Consider the following 20,272-nt stretch of genomic DNA (forward strand, 5'->3'; position numbering starts at 1 on the left):
ATAAGATGCCATTTCGCTACAAAAATATACTGTACTTTGCATTTGGGGAGGGTGTAATGCACAAAGATATGCAGACATTCTGGTCTGAGGATTCACCAGCACTTTGGGTGAAGGGCTGATACTCGGGGCTCATGATGCGTCGGCACTCAGGGTGCAGGGCTGATACTTGGGGCTCATGATGAGTCGGCACTCAGGGTGCAGGGCTGACACTAGGGGCTCATGACGCGCAGGCACTTGGGGTGCAGGGCTAACGACACGTAAACACTCAAGTCGTGGGCCTAAAGGTTTATTTTCTTTACTGTCAGATTCACCCACTCTTCCTGTACCTCGATCAGTGATCCCTCCGCGCGCACGACTTTATACACCACGACCAATGGAATACACAGCATGGAGGACAGAGCTAGGGCCCAGCCCAGCCCGATGGCCCAGTCTGGATATGTGTAATACTTGTTGTACGTCAGAGGGGTATATTTGGCTAAAGAGAAGATGAAGCAGCCCTGAAAAAAATAATATAATGAGATGTTAGTGAGGCTAGAACACACCCATCTACAACCTCCCAAAAAACCCTATAGTTATGGATAGACTGCAGTCTCCTCTTTTTCCGATAGGGGCACTGCAGGTAAGGCATGTATTAGGTAATGGAGGATTATTACAGACGTGTCCAGAAGTGGAGAGCGTGTGTCATAAATAAGTGTGTTCTCACCACGCAGAGCAGCGGAGTGATCCCACACCAGCTCCACTTCATCCACAGTCCTGGCCTGTACCCGATCATGTCCTCAATGTTGTCATATAATTTATCAGCGCCTGGGGAGAGAAAACCAGCGTCACACATGATGGAGGCTCAAGGACAAGGGGACGGGTCCAATCTTCTCACTGATACTTGCCATAAACCCAGGCTACAGCAATACATTCAAAGAATGCAACCCACAGGAGGCAGACACCGCTAGCTGCATAGTAGTCGAAAAGTTGGAATACATACATGCCGCCCTGTGGGGGGATGAAAGAGAGGAGGTTACTGGGCCATGTACACATTGCATACGCGACACGCCTTGTTTAACAGCCGAGCATCACACTAATGCGACCTCTGCATGGTGGAAACCTAGACAGAGACACTGGGCCAGCGAGTTCTCTATTATCATTATTGCTGTTGGTGGTGATAAATGGTGCAGATATAAAAGAGGGGTCACCATACGCTACATCTGGGCTTTGTAGTGACTCTCTCCTCTAACTTCTAGAGGGGGTTCCCAAGTGAAAGACCCCCCCCCCTTCTACAACATCTGTGTTATCTGTACGTAAAAATAGGAAAATAAGTCTACGCCTTAAGCAGCGTACATATACGTGTGTGGAGAACAGGGCCCTTTAAATAGACCACGGTGACTGATGAACTTGTGGAAAAACATGTGAGCCCACAGTCTGTAGCCGGCCTGGTACTGGAGTGGAAAATTAGGATTGCTTCATTTCCTACATCGCTAAATAGAGTCCATGAGAAAAAAATGCCCACAGCATTTACAGATCGCAAATAAACACGAGGCCCATCTGGATGCTCAGTACGAGGCGCCGACCTCCGAATCTGCCTGTATTCTGCTGCTGACGACCCCTGGACGATGCTCAGACACCCAGATCCCTGTAGATCCACAGTGCTGTACATCATGTGCTAAATCCAGACAAAAACAGTTCTATAAGGAGGTGATCTGCTTGGAGACATCCCGGGGACTTATCGAGAAGGATCCCATCATATGTCACCAGCATGCACGCTGCACATGCTTCATGCAGAGCGCGGTGTACACCGTACGACTAGCTCAGCACGGGGGTCCGAGGATCATGGTGTTGTGCACTTACCTCTGTGACCATAGTTAACCCCAGAAGATAGCTGAGTAAACACATGATAGCGATGAAGATCTCTCGCCTGTATCCCTTCCGTAGGAAGGACGGGTACAGATCAACTAATGATGTGATCTGTCCTTCAACTTCAACAAACTGTCAGGAGGGAAAAGAAAAAGCCGAGAGGGTAAGAGCGGGCATGGTGGTGTCAGCGACTCTACAGGGTGTGCGCAGCCAATCATCTCACAAAGACACAGTGACAACACTGTGTATCTAAGCCCATCATGTCATTGTGTATCTAAGCCTGTCATGTGTGATACTATGCCAGGAAACCTCATAGAAATCCTGACGTCATACTATTAGTGATTATAGATTAAGACTTAAAATTGCTACAGCTGTAGGGTGGTGAAGGGGTTAATCATATCGAGCTAAAGGAGACGTCTCCGGTGGTGTAAGTTGATCATTTTTTGTTATTTACCATAAAACCGACCCCCACATTGTGTCATTAACCCCTTCACCCCCAAGGGTGGTTTGCACGTTCATGACCGGGCCAATTTTTACAATTCTGACCACTGTACCTTTATGAGGTCATAACTCTGGAACGCTTCCATGGATCCCGGTGATTCTGACATTGTTTTCTCGTGACATATTGTACTTCATGTTAGTGGTAAAATTTCATTCAAATAACTTGCGTTTATTTGTGAAAAAAATGGAAATTTGGCAAAAATTTTGAAAATTTCGCAATTTTCCAACTTTGAATTTTTATTCCCTTAAATCACAGAGATACGGCACACAAAAAACTTGATAAGTAACATTTCCCACATGTTTACTTTACATCAGCACAATTTTGGAACCAAAATTTTTTTTTGTTAGGAAGTTATAAGGGTTAAAAGTTGACCAGCGATTTCTCATTTTTACAACACCATTTTATTTTTAGGACCACATCACATTTGAAGCCACTTTGAGGGGTCTATATGATAGAAAATACCCAAAAGTGACACCATTCTAAAAACTGCACCCCTTAAGGTGCTCAAAACCACATTCAGGAAGTTTATTAACCCATTAGGTGCGTCACAGGAATTTTTTTGAATATTTAAAAAGAAATGAACATCTAACTTTTTCACAAAAAAAATACTTCAGGTTCAATTTTTTTTTATTTTACCAAGGGTAACAGGAGAAATTGGACTGCAAAAGTTATTGTGCAATTTGTCCTGAGTACGCTGATACCTGATTTGTGGGGGGGAACGACTGTTTCGGCGCATGGCAGAGCTCAGAATGGAAGGAGCGCCGTTTGACTTTTTCAATGCAAAATTGGCTGGAATTCAGATCGGACGCCATGTCACGTTTGGAGAGTCCCTGATGTACCTAAACAGTGGAAACCCCCTACAAGTGACCCCATTTTGGAAACTAGACCCCCCAAGGAACTTATCTAGATATGTGGTGAGAACTTTGAACCCACAAGGGCTTTACAGAAGTTTATAACGTACAGCGGTACAATTAAAAAATCATATTTTTTCCACAAAAATGATCTTTTCACCCCAATTTTTATTTTCCCAAGGGTAACAGGACCCTAATAGTTATTGTGCAATTTGTCCTGAGTACGCTGATACCCCACATGTGGGGGTAAACCACTATTTGGGCGCATGGCAGAGCTCGGAAGGGAAGCAGTGCCATTTGACGTTTTTGGCTGGAATTGAGATCGGACACCATGTCGCGTTTGGAAAACCCCTGATGTACCAAAACAGTGGAAACCCCCCACAAATGACACCATTTTGAAAACTAGACCCCCTAAGGAACTTATCTAGATGTGTGGTGAGAACTTTGAACCCCCATGGGCTTCACAGAAGTTTATAACATAAAGCCATACAATTAAAAAATCATATTTTTTCCACAAAAATGATCTTTTCACCCTCAATTCTTATTTTTCCAAGGGTAACAGGACCCTAAAAGTTATTGTGCAATTTGTCCTGAGTACGCTGATACCCCACATGTGGGGGTAAACCACTATTTGGGCGCATGGCAGAGCTCGGAAGGGAAGCAGCGCCATTTGACGTTTTTGGCTGGAATTGAGATCGGACACCATGTCGCGTTTGGAAAACCCCTGATGTACCAAAACAGTGGAAATCCCCCACAAATGACACCATTTTGGAAACTAGACCCCCTAAGGAACTTATCTAGATGTGTGGTGAGAACTTTGAACCCCCATGGGCTTCACAGAAGTTTATAACATAAAGCCATACAATTAAAAAATCATATTTTTTCCACAAAAATGATCTTTTCACCCTCAATTCTTATTTTTCCAAGGGTAACAGGAACGTAAAAGTTATTGTGCAATTTGTTCTGAGTACGCTGATACCCCACATGTGGGGGTAAACCACTATTTGGGCGCATGGCAGAGCTCGGAAGGGAAGCAGCGCCATTTGACGTTTTTGGCTGGAATTGAGATCGCACACCATGTCGCGTTTGGAAAACTCCTGATGTACCAAAACAGTGGAAACCCCCCACAAATGACACCATTTTGGAAACTAGACCCCCTAAGGAACTTATCTAGATGTGTGGTGAGCACTTTGACCCCCCCAGTGGTTCACAGAAGTTTATAATGCCCGGGCGTGAAAATAAATAATTCGTATTTTTTCCACGAACATGATCTTTTAGTCACCATTTTTTTATTTTCCCAAGGGTACCAGGAGAAATTGGACCCCAAAAGTTGTTGTCCAATTTGTCCTGAGTATGCTGATACCCCATATGTGGGAGAAAACTACTGTATGGGCACACGTCGGGGCTCGGAAGGGAAGTAGTGACGTTTTGGAATGCAGACTTTGATGGAATGGTCTGCGGGTGTCATGTTGCCTTTGGAGAGCCCCTAATGTACCTAAACAGTGGAAACCCCCCACAAATGACCCCATTTTGAAAACTAGACCCACTAAGGAACTTATCTAGATGTGAGGTGAGCACTTTGAACCCCCAAGGGCTTCACTGAAGTTTATAATGCCAGGGCATGAAAATAAAAAAATCGTTTTTTTTCCAGAAACATGATCAATTAGTCCCCAGTTTTTTCATTTTCCCAAGGGTAACAGGAGAAATTGGACCCCCAAAAGTTGTTGTCCAATTTGGCCTGAGTACGCTGACACCCCATATGTGGGAGAAAACTACTGTATGGACACACGTCGGGGCTCGGAAGGGAAGCAGTGACGTTTTGGAATGCAGACTTTGATGGAATGGTCTGCGGGTGTCATGTGCGTTTGGAGAGCCCCTGATGTACCTAAACTATTGAAACTCCCCACAAGTGACCCCATTTTGGACACTAGACCCCCCACGGAACTTATCTAGATGTGTGGTGAGCACTTTGAACCCCCAAGTGCTTCACAGAAGTTTATAACACTCGGACGTGAAAATAAAAAAATCATTTTTTTCCACAAAAATGATATTTTTGCCCCCAATTTTTTATTTTCCTAAGGGTAACAGGAGAAATTGGACCCCAAAAATTGTTTTGCAATTTGTCCTGAGTAGGCTGATACCCTACATGTGGGGGTAAAACACTGTTTGGGCGCATGGCAGAGCTTGGAAGGGAAGGAGCAACATTTGACTTTTTCAACTCAGAATTGGCTGGAATCGAGATCAGACGCCATGTTTCATTTGGAGAGCCCCTGATGTGCCCAAACAGTGGAAACCCCCAATTATAACTCCAACCCTAACCCCAACACACCCCTAACCCGAGCCCTAACCCTAGCTCTAACCCTAAGGCTGTGTGCACACGCTGCGGATTTTGCTGCGGTTCCGCAGCGGTTTTGGCTGCTGCGGACCCGCAGCAGTTTCTGCTGCGGTGTACAGTACCATGATTCCCTATGGGAATCAAAAACCGCAGTGCAGACGGTGCGGAATTTTCCGCGCGGATTATCTGCAGTTTTCAATCCGCAGAAAGAATTGACATGTCAATTCTTTCTGCGGATTCTCCTGCGGTTTGCCATCTCCTCTATTGAGGAGATGAAAAACCGCAGGACAAAACCGCAGAGCAATCCGCAGGTAAAACCGCAGGTCTTTTGACCTGCGGTTTCACCTGCGGATTTTACAAAATCCGCACGGATGAATCCGCACTTAATCCGCAGCGTGTGCACACAGCCTTACCCAAACGGAAAAATGGAGATAAATACTTTTTTTTTAGTTTTATTATTTTTCCCTAACTAAGGGGGTGATAACGGGGGGTTTGACTTACTATTTATGGCGGTTTTTATGTTTGGCGACTGTCACACGCTAAAAGACGCTTTTTATTGTAAAATAGTTTTTGCATCACCACATTTTGAGAGCTATAATTTTTCCGTCTTTTGACCCACTGAGTCATGTGAGGTCTTATTTTTTGCGGGACGAGTTGACGTTTTTATTGGTACCATTTTCGGGCACGTGAAATTTTTTGATCGCTTTTTATTCCGATTTTTGGGACGCAGAATGAAGAAAAACCAGCGTTTCATGAATTTCTTTTGGGGGGGTGCGTTTACACCGTTCCGCGTGCGGTAAAATTGATAAAGCGGTTTTATTCTTCGGGTCAGTACGGTTACAGCGATACCTCATTTAGGTCGTTTTTTTATGTTTTTGTCGGTTTTATGCAATGAAAACTATTTTATATAAAAAATAATTATTTTTGCATCGCTTTATTCTGCGAGCTATAACTTTTTTATTTTTTCGCTGATGATGCTGTGTGGCGGCTCGTTTTTTGCGGGACAAGATGACGTTTTCAGCGGTACCATGGATATTTATATGCGTCTTTTTGATCGCGCGTTATTACACTTTTTGTTTGGCGGTATGATAAATCATTTTTTGCTTCGTTTTTTATTTTTTAAGGGGTTCGCTAAAAGGGTTAACTAATGGGACAGTTTTATAGGGCGGGTCATTACGGACGCGGCGATACCTAATATGTGTACTTTTATTGTTTTTTTTTTTATTATTTCCAAAAATGGATTTATTGAGGGAATATTTTTTTTTTTTTTCTAATTTATTTGGCGATTTTTTTTTAATTTATTTTTACATTTTTTTTTATTTTTTTTTTTACTTTATTACATAGTCCCAGGTGGAACATCACTGTCCTGTGACAGATCGCTGATCTGTCACATCACAGATCACTGTGACAGATCAGCAATCTGTCACAGGCATTGAAGAAGACTTCCTCTTGCCTGCGCTTTGCAGGCACTGAGGAAGCCAGCTTCCTCAGGTCCCCGAAGGCCCCCGTCGCCATCTTGGATCCGGGGGCCTGGAGGATAGGAGCCCCCGGCAGCAGCGCTGCACATTGCGCTGCCGTGGGGGGCTCAGGGAAGCACGGAGGGAGCCCCCTCCCTCCCGATGCTTCCCTTTAACTCCCGGTACACCGCGATCATGTTTGATCGCGGTGTGCAAGGGGTTAACGTGTCGGGGGCGGTCCGTGACCGCCCCTGACACATAGTGCCGGGTGTCAGCTGTGATAATCAGCTGACACCCGGCCGCGCTCACCACGTGGGCGCCGCTGATCGCGGTAGACGTACTATCCCGTCCACGGTCATACGGGCCCGGGTACCGTGGACGGGATAGTACGTCGGATGTCAGGAAGGGGTTAAAGGGAACCTGTCACCACTTTTTTGGCCCACCAGGTAAAAATATCATTTAACGGAGTGTCAGCTATGCGTTCCACAACTAGTTCTGAACCCCCCGACTCCCCATGTGTGACCCATAAAAACCTTTTTTATTTGTCCTGCGCTGTATGTTAATCTGTTCGGCCCGGTCTGCTGGGAGTTGCCTCTGTTCCGTCACTCCACCCCTCCTCGGCTCGCGTTCTTCGCTGTGAAGATCGTGTACATATTTTGCGCGTGCGCATTGAAATGTGACCTCGCGTGTGCGCAGTATGCCTTGCCCAACTGAGGGCAAAGCCGAAAATCAGTAGTGTGCATGCCCCGGCATACGCAGTTGTTTCTTATGTACCGGTAGTATTTTGCGGCCATGCACACTACTGATTTTCGGCTTTGCCCTCAGTTGGGCAAGGCATACTGCGCACGCGCGAGGTCACATTTCAATGCGCACGCGCAAAATATGTACGCAATCTGCAATCTTCACAGTGAAGAATGCGAGCCGAGGAGGGGTGCAGTGATGGATCAGAGGCAACTCTCATCGGACCGAACAGATTAACATACAGTGCGGGACAAAGAAAAAAGGTTTTTATGGGTGATACATAGGGAGTCAGGGGGTTTCAGAACTAGTTGTGGAATGCATAGCTGACACTCAATTGAATGATATTTTTAGCTGGTAGACCCAAGAAGTGGTGACAGGTTGCCTTTAAGGGGACTCCTTTTGCTCTGAGCTAACGGCAGCCACCACTAGGGGGAGCTTATACAGATTCACAATTGAGTTCAATGGGAGCTGCACAAATTCATCTGCATGGAGCTCCCCCTAGAGGCGGCTGAAGACGGCCAGAATCTGACAGACGGCAGAGGTGAAGGCTGTTTTAGGGACACATACCTGGCTATCTAGTCCAAGCAACAAAAGCATTATAAAGAAAAGGATAGCCCAGAAAGAGGGCAGAGGCATCATGGAGACGGCTTTGGGGTATGCGATGAAAGCCAGGCCAGGACCTAGAAAAATAAGAAAGAGGGGCAGGGGAGGGAGATCAAGAAATTAGTCTAGTTCTGTACAAGATGGAGGACACAGCGCGCTGCCGGAGTGAGGGATTCAATCTGCTCCTGGCTAATTATTACGTCCAAGAGCAAATTCCTATCTGACTTCATTTGCCCCCAACCTCTTAATAAAACTACAAGTCATTGAACCGCCAACTACTGCACCGGAAAGAGCGGAAAAACGCAGCCAACAGCTGTAGGAAGAGTGGCTCTGCGGAAAACTGCATCACGTGTCTGTACTGAGGTTGATGGGGAAGGAAGCAGAAAAAACATGACACAAAAGCGACGCCGTAGTCATCAAAATTGCTGTTGCTATGACTGACATGAAGGTAAAATGAGGGGCAGTACCCTGTATAGTGGCACCGACAGGCCCCAAACACAAGATCAATGTCGGCCAAACCTGGGAGAGAAGCTGCCATTGGAGGAATCCGACAGCAGCTTCTCCATCCTCTCTGCTTGTGTATGGGGGAGCTCGGAGAGATGGCAGTCTGCGGAATGAACAGTCGGCTGACAGCTATCTCATGTGTAATGGCAGCTTAGGAGCTAACAGCGAATGGGCAGAATTGTGAGTGCAGCTCTGGATGGGAATGAAATATAAAACAAAGTAACTTAAGACCAATAAAAGAAGTAAAGCAAAGTTACTGGCCATCATTTGTAGATGTTGGAGCTGCGGTTCCGGGGACGGATACAATTACAGCGACATTTCCATCTCCATAGCAGGGAGGCAGGAGGATTTCTACAAGTGGCAATAACCAGCAGAGCATTACAGCTAGTGGCGACAGACATGTTATCGCTTCTGCAGTTGACTCTTGGCCACTTCTAGGCCTCTTATCTCAGTACATGGAAATAATCATGTTAACCTTGGCCCACGGGAGGTGGCAGCCACACCTGCCCAATGCCACAGGCACCAGCACTCAGGAGGCCTCATTCTGGACTCGGTCATATCGACACCCTCACCCATCTGCAGATCCGTTATTAATGAATGTCCAGAGACAGAATCTGCATTGAATGAAGCAAATTTCACTGCAGAAAATACTGCAGATTTAACTCTTTGCATTTCAGAGGGTGAAAACTGCAGTAAAATCAGCAGCATTAATTGATATATTGTGAACAGCACTGGACAATTTACACTGTGCACATAGAAAAAAGGTGCAAAATCTCATCCAGACTGCTGCTGTGTATACAACCTGTGAGGCCATGACGTAATAGTGACATCTCCGCCATCAGCACTGCGATGTGTCAGGGTACGTGCACACGCTGCGGAATCTGCTGCGGATTCTTCCGCAGATAAATCCGCAGGTCAAAAGACCTGCGGTTTATCTGCGGATTATCCTGCGGTTTGGCCCTGCGGTTTCACCATCTCCACAATGGAGGAGATAGGAATCCGCAGAAAGAATAGACATGTCAATTCATTCTGCGGTTTAGAAACCGCAGATAATCCGCGCGGAAAATTCTGCAGCGTCTGCACAGCTGTTTCCATTTCCCATAGGGAATAATGGTACTGTACACCACAGCAGAATCCGCAGCGTGTGCCCACACCCTTACACGTATCACCACGGCACAGTCAGCAATCGCAGTACAGCCAGCAATCCCGGAACAGTCAGCAACCGCGGCACGGCCAGCAACCTCTCGGGTGCTGACTGCAACACAACTGCAGAACCGTGCATATAAACATGAGCCAGACTGAGATAGGGTCAGCGTGCCTTATGGGATGGGGTGCATAAGAGGGTCTCATTTGCACACCACCATGGCAGCTATTACTCTGTTAGGAGGACCACATTGCAGCTGCTTGTCAGAATCACTCAAGAAAAATGAAAAGTGCAGAGACGGGAGAGCCGGCATGAGCTCAGGTCCCGCGTCCTTCCTTTGTGCTGCTCCCTAATTTACTCTACGCCCCACATTCCCGGCAGGCGCTGTATCCTGGTGTTCACTGCAGCATTATGTATGACTGTACCATTCAAAGCAGAAGACAGGAATGTTTATCATAGCGCCCAAAATTAGCAATAATTATAATAACCCCACTAGATAACGGTGCAATATATAACGGCTGCACATCTGGGATTATTCAGACATGTTTGTTGCTTCCTGTAGGAATCAGATGTTGGTAAGGGTTCTGTCACCCAGCGCTCCGGCAGTCGGCGACAGCCCTCACCGTGTCGTGGTCATACAGTACCTGACTCTGCCACATCTGCAATGTCCACCCCTTGCTCTTGTGCCATGAAGCCCAGGATGGAAAAAATTGCGAAGCCAGACACAAAACTGGTACCGCTGTTGAGGCATCCCAGCAGCAAACAGTCCCTATGTCACACACATGTCACGGAGCAGTGTTAATGACCAGCAAAACCCGCACGCCACCCTCCCCTGCCGAGCGCGGACTTGCCTATAGCAGTTGTACTTGTACTTGTTGTAACTTCCCAGGGATGTCATGGCTCCCAGACAGATGGCGTAGGAGAAGAAAATCTGGGTGCCGGCATCAATCCAGACCTAATGGTGAAAAGAGACAACACAGAGAAGAAGAGGCAAATCACTAGTCATCAATGGCTAAAGTCACGGTCTCTGTCCCCCATGACAACCCTTCCTGTCACTGCTCCCTGGCAGCTCTACATTACCCATAGCAAACAATAAGATCTTTTATTTCTTAGCTGAACTGGAAAACTGAAATCTGGATTTTCATTGTATGCTATAAAGCCCAATATCCCTAAGAGAAAGCTGAGCACAGGGACAGGAAGTGTTGTCATGGGGACATTAAGTCAAGATGATATTTTAACCCTCAGCTGAGTTACCCATATATAGAAAGAAAAATGTCATACCTTAATAGCTTACAGAGGCAATTATCTAATATGTCTGTTAGCAGAACTTCTCCCCCCATGGGCACAGGTTATCTGATAATAGCACCGGGAGGGCACCTTCTCTGCAGCCCTTAAAGGGCCGAAAGTTAGAAAAACATGGCCGCTTTCTACTAGAAACATCTTTGTCAAATATGTCCAAGTGCTGTGATAGCAAATGAAAGGGATCGATCTGCAACATGGCTGGCAAGACACTACATGAACGACACTACTGTACATGCAGGGCACGACACGACACTACTGTACATGCAGGGCACGACACTACATGCACGGCACAACATGGCTGGCACGACACTACATGAAAGACACTACATACATGGCACACCATGGCTGGAGCGACACGACATGAAAGACACTACATACATGGCACATCATGGCTGGAACGACACGACATGAAAGACACTACATACATGGCACACCATGGCTGGAACGACACGACATGAAAGACACTACATACATGGCACACCATGGCTGGAACGACACGACATGAAAGACACTACATACATGGCACACCATGGCTGGAACGACACGACATGAAAGACACTACATACATGGCACACCATGGCTGGAACGACACGACATGAAAGACACTACATACATGGCACACCATGGCTGGAACGACACGACATGAAAGACACTACATACATGGCACACCATGGCTGGAACGACACGACATGAAAGACACTACATACATGGCACACCATGGCTGGAACGACACAACATGAAAGACACTACATACATGGCACACCATGGCTGGAACGACACGACATGAAAGACACTACATACATGGCACACCATGGCTGGAACGACACGACATGAAAGACACTACATACATGGCACACCATGGCTGGAACGACACGACATGAAAGACACTACATATATGGCACACCATGGCTGGAACGACACGACTTGAAAGACACTACATACATGGCACACCATGGCTGGAACGACACAACATGAAAGACACTACATACATGGCACACCATGGCTGGAACGACACAACATGAAAGACACTACATACATGGCACACCATGGCTGGAACGACACAACATGAAAGACACTACATAGAATCATAGAATCGTAGAGTTGGAAGGGACCTCCTGGGCCATCTGGTCCAACCCCCTGCTCAAAGCAGGATTCGCTAAATCATCCCAGTCAGATGTCTGTCCAGCCTCTGTTTGAAGACTTCCATTGAAGGAGAACTCACCACTTCTCGTGGCAGCCTGTTCCACTCATTGATCACTCTAACTGTCAAAAAGTTTTTTCTAATATCTAATCTGTGTCTCCTCCCATTCAGTTTCATCCCATTGCTTCTAGTCTTTCCTTGTGCAAATGAGAATAAAGTTGATCCTTCTACAATGTGACAGCCCTTTAGATATTTGTAGACAGCTATTAAGTCTCCTCTCAGTCTTCTCTTTTGCAAACTAAACAATCCCAAATCCTGCAACCTTTCCTCATAAGACAGGGTTTGCAGACCGGTCACCATTCTTGTCTCTCTTTTCTGAACTTGCTCCAGTTTGTTGATGTCTTTTTTAAAATGTGGTGCCCAAAACTGGACACAATATTCCAGATGAGGTCTGACCAAAGAGGAGTAGAGGGAAATAATGACTTCACATGATCTAGACTGTATGCTTCTGTTAATACATCCTAGTATTGCATTTGCCTTTTTTGCTTCTGCATCACACTGTTGACTCATATTCAGTCTGTGATCTATTAGTATACCCAAGTCTTTTTCACATGTGCTGACACTTAGCCCTATTCCTCCCATTCTATATATGCTTTTTTCATTTTTATTGCCCAGATGTAGTACTTTGCATTTCTCCCTGTTAAAAACCATTCTGTTAGTTGCTGCCCACTTCTCCAGTTTATTTAAATCTTTTTGAATCCTCTCTCTTCTCTAGTATTACATGCACGGCACAACATGGCTGACACGACACTGCCCCATAAATTGCCACCAGACCCACAATGCGATGCAGGCGCCTCCTGCTGGTCCCCGTACATTCATCTACAATGACGGAAGAGTCTTCCACAGTGAATGGATGTGCGGTTCTCCATGCAGGTGTGTAAAGGGCCCCGAGGAGACGTCCCCTGTGTTTGCTCCTTAGCAACTCTCACCGATACAGATTCCTGAGCGTTTATTGCATTTCCACTGTGCACAATTGGTCCCTACGGCATCTACGGGAGCGACCAGTAAGACTCTGTTGATACTGTTGTCAGATTAGATGGAAACCCTTGATCCTCTACTAAGGAGCAACTGCAGAAATATTACAGGTTTTTAACCCCTTGGAGATGCAGCTATTTTTTGCACTTTCGTTTTTTCCTTCTCTTCTACCAGGAGCCATAATTTGTTTTTTTTTTTCCCCCCACATATCCATATGAGGGCTGTGTTTTTGCAGGATGAGTTGTAGCACTGAATAATATCATTCATTTCATCATCTAGTGCACTGGACAAGTGGAAACAAATCCAAGTGTGGTGAAATGGTAAAAAAAATAAAAAGTCGTTAGTTTTTGGGTTTTGCTTTCCCGGTGTTCACTGTACGGTAAAAATGATAAAATGATCGAGTAACATGATTTTCCAGGTTTGTTCAATTATACGATACCCATAAAATGGTGATTAAAAATATACAGAAAAACAATTCTTTTGAACTCAGTAACTTTTTTATTTTTCCCATCTATGAAGCGGTCTGAGAACTTTGGGCTGCAGTTTTTTGCCACCATTTTGGAGTAAATATAATAATATTTTGAGATTTTTAGATTTTCTTTTTATTGCATTTTTTGAGAGCGGTGCAGCGACCATGGCAAGCAATTCTGCAGTTTATAAACTTCTTTCTCATTAAGGCACTTACTGTACAGGTGAAATCATTTTAGATTTAGATAAGAATGACCTTTGACAGATGCGGTGATACCAAATAGGTTTATTATTTTTTTTAAACTGGGAAAAGGGAGGTGATCAAACCTTATTTTTTTTTTCTTATATAAAAAGCTTTTTATTTAATTGTTTATTTTTTTTATATTTTCTTTAAGTGTTTTTTTTACTTTACTTCTAGGGTCCCGTCACATTTAGCGATGCACCAGCGATCCCGACAATGATACGACCCGGTCAGGATTGCTAAATGGTCGCTAGTAAGCTGCCAAGCAGGCAGATCTCACCAGCGATGCAGCAGCGGTCGGCGGTCATTACTTACCTGTCAGACGCGGCGATGAAGACATCCTCCCGCCCGCGTCCACGCGTCGCTCGTCGGCGCCAGCAGGAAGCGGCCGACGAGAAACGGTCCAGGATGATCCCGCGCGATCAGCGATAGCCAGCGGGGGAGCCGGTTGGAGGTAAGTATCACATATAGCGATATCGCTAGCAATATCACTGCTACGTCACAAAAATCGGTAACGCTTTAGCGATATCACTAGCGATCTCGCTTAGTGTGACGGGGCCTTTAGTCCTTGTAGTGAACTTGCAATCACTTGTTAAACTCTTTTTATTGAAAGCTTCCACAGGATAAGATTACAGACATATAACAATGCAGCGTAAAGTCAGAATAATCCATACGGTCACAGTCCACAGTGACCTAGATATATCACACCTTGCAATCACTTATTAAAAATGAAAACACTGGGTGTCACATGAGCACCAAGGCAGCGGTGACGAGAGCCCCCAGCACGGCCCTGGCAAACACATAGTAATCGAGCGGCACGAAGAGTACAAGCCTTACATGCTGGTGTCAGAGAATGGCTACGCTATTTAAAGGGGTTCTCCAAAGAACAAAAGTTCATTTTAATCAATAGATCTTAGAATATTGTTAATTTCCACAATTGGAGGTGTTTTGATAAAATCTTCCTGTGCTGAGATAATCTTATAAATGTGCTGCTGTGTACTGTGTAATGGCTGTGGCCATGTTCCTGCACGGTCAGACACGGCTATTACACAGTACATAGCAGGGGCACATTTATAAGATTATCTCAGCACAGGAAGATTTTATCAAAACACATCCAATTGTGGAAATTAACAATATTCCAAGATCTATTGAATAAAATCAACTTTTGTTTGTGGGACAACCCCTTTAAGGGGTTAAACAGAGGTGATCAAATCTAGTCCTGGACGCTGCCAGTACAGGTGGTTCATGACTGAAAAAAGAAATGCTGCTAGGCCTCATTCAGACATCCGTTCCTTGTGTACGAGTGCTATCCGGTCTTTTTCACAGATAGCACTGGTATCTATAGGACCATTCACGTGTCCGATATTTTCCTCTTACTGAGCTGTCGGCGGAAAATTTCGGAGACATGTCCGATTCTGATCAGAGGGTCGGATCAAAATCAACAATGCAAGTCAACGGGTCCGTGAAAGAAAAAAAAAATTAATTGGGACTGCTCTCGTTTTACATCTGAGTGTGGTTCAATTTTAACGGACTGTCAGCACGGACAAGGTGGAGAAATTGTTTTGTTTGAAAATCTGATGACACTCTGCTCAAACTCTGATAAAAATCTGATCAGAATAATAGATCAAATATTCTCATACACAGGAGAAAAAAAAAAAAAAATCAGACAACTGTTTCAGCGCTGACCCCGCATTCCCTTCCCACAGCGTGTGACACACGTGTACCATCAGGACGGTGTTAGGAAGTTTCTACCCGGCTGCACAAGAAGTGGCGCACTCACCTGAGGGTCTGCTAAGCGATTCATATCTGGATATAGATAAAATTTGATCCCTTCTGCAGCTCCGGGAAGGGTGACTCCACGGATCAGCAAGACGATAAGCATAATGAACGGAAAAGTGGCCGTGAAATATACCACCTGCAGGGAGAGCACAAAACACCACGGTCAGGGCCGCTGAGGCCATCCAGGGTAGCTTTACCTATGGGCACATTTACAGAAACTGGAGGAAATGGCACAGCACTATCCGTATATCGCGTCTGGCTGTCATTCTCTGGATGCAGACGGCGGCCGCCTTGGCTGACATGCGATGCAGCGCATTATCATCAGTGGTGCTCAGACATACAGATGGTGATGTGACTTCTTCACAGCTACAGAAGCACAATATTAGATGAGCGCTGTGTCCCATCTTACCTTCCCCGTGGAGCGGACACCTTTCCAAATACAGAAAAAACAGATGACCCAAGTGAGCAGGAGGCACAGCGCCAGGTCCCACTTCACTATGCCGACATCATCAATTCCCTTTGATAAACTAAGAACTTTATTCCTAAAATAAAAAGAGAAAAAAAAAAAAAATCAGAATCACCTCGATGGTAAATGGTTCCCTCTAAGAGGTGTCGTCACAGGGCGGGCGCAGTCACACCGCACACCTGGCATATGCTCCAACAACACCACCCCGATGGAGACGTCCTTTGGGGGATCATGGACCGGTACAATTGTCCTAGCTGAGACCACAATGGCCGGAGCGACCATCACTTGTTCACGCTATCTTCACTCATGACGAAGGTAAATTGGCTTGGGACAAACAACAGAGAACAATGGATGGACAAGGTGCGCCGGCGGCCATGACACTGAAGACTAAATGATGCTACTTATCCTCCATACGGCTCCGCCACTAGGGTCATTAATCACAGGGTTTGGCTTTCATTTTATTTTCATTCTTCCTGTTGGCAGGACGGACCCCAACAAATGCCTGGAATGTCTGGCAGAGAGCGAACCCTCCTGCATCACATAACGAGAGCGCTGCAAACGTAAGGGACACGGCGGGAGGGATCTCCAGTGCCTTGGTGCACACAGTATGGACCCAGGAGCTCACGATCTAATGTCTGGCAGGCATCATCCATCTTCCCCGGGCTATGGATAGGTCATTGTGGCCATACTGGGCCTGCCATAGAGAGGGGCTGCCAGTCACTGACAGCAGGTATCCCCCTTTGTAGCAGGTGGCGTGGCAGCCATATTGCTTATACCCAGCTTTCCCTGAATGAGAAAACTGGACAAACCTTTCATTTCTACATTTTTAACTTTACAATTTTCCTCCTGACCATAGACATACACATTCCAGTGATGCCAGAGCCGGGTCTCCATCGTCACTTCTGACCCCGTTTCCTGAACATCTGCGGGTCCCGAGAGAACGTTATTCACACTGAGTAAACAAAGCTGAGAGGAGCCGTACATCGGCGCCACAGTCACTAAAACACGCCAACCGCGGCATATTTCTTCACCTTTTTCTGACGTCACATGGAAACAATCAGCAAGCAGGTCAGCTGCTGCAGCCAAATCTTTGTCTTTTTCCACCTACATTCTGGGGCTCACTCATAATGTGCGAGTACACAGGTTACGACCCCGACTGCCGGTGGCCAGACAACTTCCTAATCAGTGAGAAGTAGCCACCAGCAATAAAGAGTTTAAAAAGGTGAAATTGTCACAAATCAGAGGCCTCATTACCCATAGCAACCACTGAGCATAGCAACCGTTTACCCAGTGTAGGCTGCAAACTGAAAACTACGCTCTGATTGGGCGCCATTGCAGCAAATCAGGAGCCTCATTTCATTTCCCATAGAACTTTAAATAAATGAGAATTGGAATCTGATTGGTTGCTCTGGGTAACGCCTCCATTTACCCCTTGCACCAATTCTGATAATTCTTCGACCAGCGAGTGCAATAAGTTTCCTTTAGAGACTCTCAAAGCTGTAGCAAAACAAGAGGGATGAGGACATCAAAGATTCCAGGGTCTATTTTAGATCTAAACTATTTATCATCCAACTTCCCGGACAGTAAGACGCCGCGGTCAGAGCGAGCAGATGACGCCGCGGTCAGAGCGAGCAGATGGCGCCGGCGTCTATTAATATCCGAATAAATACAATATATCAAGTAACACAAAGAGACACGAGTCACAGGCGGGTAAAGGGGTCCCCAGAATTTAAATGAGACCCCAAGTCGGTCTTACAACCTCTATTGAACTGTTACCGAATATGATCCCGGAGAGCTGGACGGCAATACACACGGCCAGGATCACCACTCCCACCCGAGTGGCCAGGATCAACACTCCCACCCGAGTGGCCAGGATCAACACTCCCACCCGAGTGGCCAGGATCAACACTCCCACCCGAGTGGCCAGGATCAACACTCCCACCCGAGTGGCCAGGATCAACACTCCCACCTGAGTGTCCAGGAATAGTACCTACACATCGATTCCCCCAGGTTTCTCTAGTCCTGGACAATACCTTTAAAGGGAATCTGTCACCCACCCCCAGGCGTTTTAAGTAAAAGAGCCACCTTGTGCAGCACTAATGCTGCATTCTGTCAAGGTGGCTCTTTTATTTAGCGTCCCCTCCACCGCAGAAATAAGCGTTTCTAAAATTGGTCAGACATACCAGAATTTTGACACCGACACCTCACATCCATCAGTCATGTCCTGCTTATGTCTTTGCTCCGCCTCCTCTGTGTTCAATTTCAAATGCTGGCGCCTGACCTGTAATATTCTTTCTTGGGCATGCGCAGTTAGCGCTGCCCGTCCTATGACATCACATGATGTGACACCATGTGACCAGGAGGGGCGGAGCTCATCAGAGCCATGGTGAAGCAGGACCTGTGATGAAGTCAGCACCATGTGACCAGTAGGGGCGGAGCTCAGCAGAGCAGTGGTGCAGCAGGACCTGTGATGTCAATGTCATGTGACCAGGAGGAGGGGCGGTGCTAAGGAGAACAGTGGTGCAGAAGGACCTGTGATGACGTCAGCACCATGTGACCAGTAGGGACGGAGCTGAGCAGGGCAGCGGTGCAGCAGGACCTGTGATGAGGTCAGCACCATGTGACCAGTAGGGGCGGAGCTGAGCAGGGCAGCGGTGCAGCAGGACCTGTGGTGACGTCAAAATATTACAGCGCAAGCGCGAGAAAAAGAAATTAACGCTGAGGAGGCGGCGCCAAATTCAAAAGCAGGGCATGACTGACGTATGTGAGGCGTCTGTGTCCGGGGGGGAAAGACCTGCCCCCCAGTCAAACTTCAGGTATGTCTGACCAATTTTAAAAACGATTATTTCTGCGGTGGAAGGGACGCTAAATAAAAGAGCCACCTTGACAGAATGCAGCAGTAGTGCCGCAAAAGGTGTCTCTTTTACTTAAAAACGCCTGGGGGGGGTGACAGGTTCCCTTTAAGTACAATTGCCATCCACTATACCATGGGCCACGGCCCCTTCAACACGCGGATCAGTGATGGTGTTGCGAGACGGCCGCCCACTAATTTGACATTGATGGCCGATCCAAAGTACCCAATCAATAACCTCGTCAATTTTTTGTTTTTGCACCCTTCTTTCAGAACTTTTTTAGTTTTACATCGACATAGGCGTTGTTTGTGGGACAAATTGACAAACTGATACCATTTTACCATATAATGTACTGAAAAACAGGGAAAAAAAAATCCCAAGTGGAATAAAAATGATGGAAAAAAAATAAATAATTGCAATGTCATCATAGTTTTTGGTTTATTTTACGTTTACTGTGTGGCAAAAAAACACAAGAACATACTTCAAGCCAGTACGATTACAGCAGAATATAAACTGTATAGTTTTTAGTATTATTCCAGTGACTAAATTCTTAGTGTGTATACATAGGTATATTACTAAAAATAAAATAATTTGATGCCCATTACTTCTTCCCCCCATCAATAAATGGAGACGTATGTGGATTTCATTTTTATGTGGCAAGGTGTAGTAGTTTATTGGGGGGTAAGTGACGATTTTATTGTTTTGTAATTTTTAGAAGTGAAAAAAAAAATCAAAGTGCAGAATTCCAGTTTATCCCTTTCCAATGTTTACCTTTCAGGTTAATTAATTTTATATTATGATATATTATGATATTTTGATTCGACTTTTACGGACTTAATGATACCAAATCTGCTTTTTTTATTTTTTATTTTTTTTAATTTCCATAGGGAAAAGGGAATGAGTCAACACATGCTTTTATCATTTAATATTTTTTAAAACTCCCCCCCTATATAACTAGAAATTAAATTGTTTAATCGCGTGTTCCAAATACTGTAAAACTTTAGTA

At 45.6% G+C, this 20,272-nt stretch overlaps 1 protein-coding gene across 1 annotated transcript in view; it reads right to left on the bottom strand.

Moving 5' to 3' along the window:
- Positions 1 to 20,272, bottom strand: part of SLC6A6 (solute carrier family 6 member 6) — a 39,560-nt gene that overhangs the window by 3,365 nt on the left and 15,923 nt on the right. The window contains exons 5-13 of the mRNA XM_073574997.1: positions 16,358 to 16,490; positions 15,950 to 16,084; positions 10,834 to 10,937; positions 10,627 to 10,751; positions 8,299 to 8,411; positions 1,840 to 1,977; positions 885 to 987; positions 704 to 804; positions 327 to 497 (exon numbers count right to left, since the gene is read on the bottom strand). Of these exons, the coding sequence (XP_073431098.1) occupies positions 327 to 497; positions 704 to 804; positions 885 to 987; positions 1,840 to 1,977; positions 8,299 to 8,411; positions 10,627 to 10,751; positions 10,834 to 10,937; positions 15,950 to 16,084; positions 16,358 to 16,490 (1,123 nt within the window). The remainder of the gene's footprint in view (positions 1 to 326; positions 498 to 703; positions 805 to 884; positions 988 to 1,839; positions 1,978 to 8,298; positions 8,412 to 10,626; positions 10,752 to 10,833; positions 10,938 to 15,949; positions 16,085 to 16,357; positions 16,491 to 20,272) is intronic.

Source organism: Dendrobates tinctorius, unplaced genomic scaffold (genome assembly GCF_039654945.1).
Source record: "Dendrobates tinctorius isolate UK_male_01 unplaced genomic scaffold, ASM3965494v1 ptg000041l, whole genome shotgun sequence".
NCBI lineage: Eukaryota > Metazoa > Chordata > Amphibia > Anura > Dendrobatidae > Dendrobates > Dendrobates tinctorius.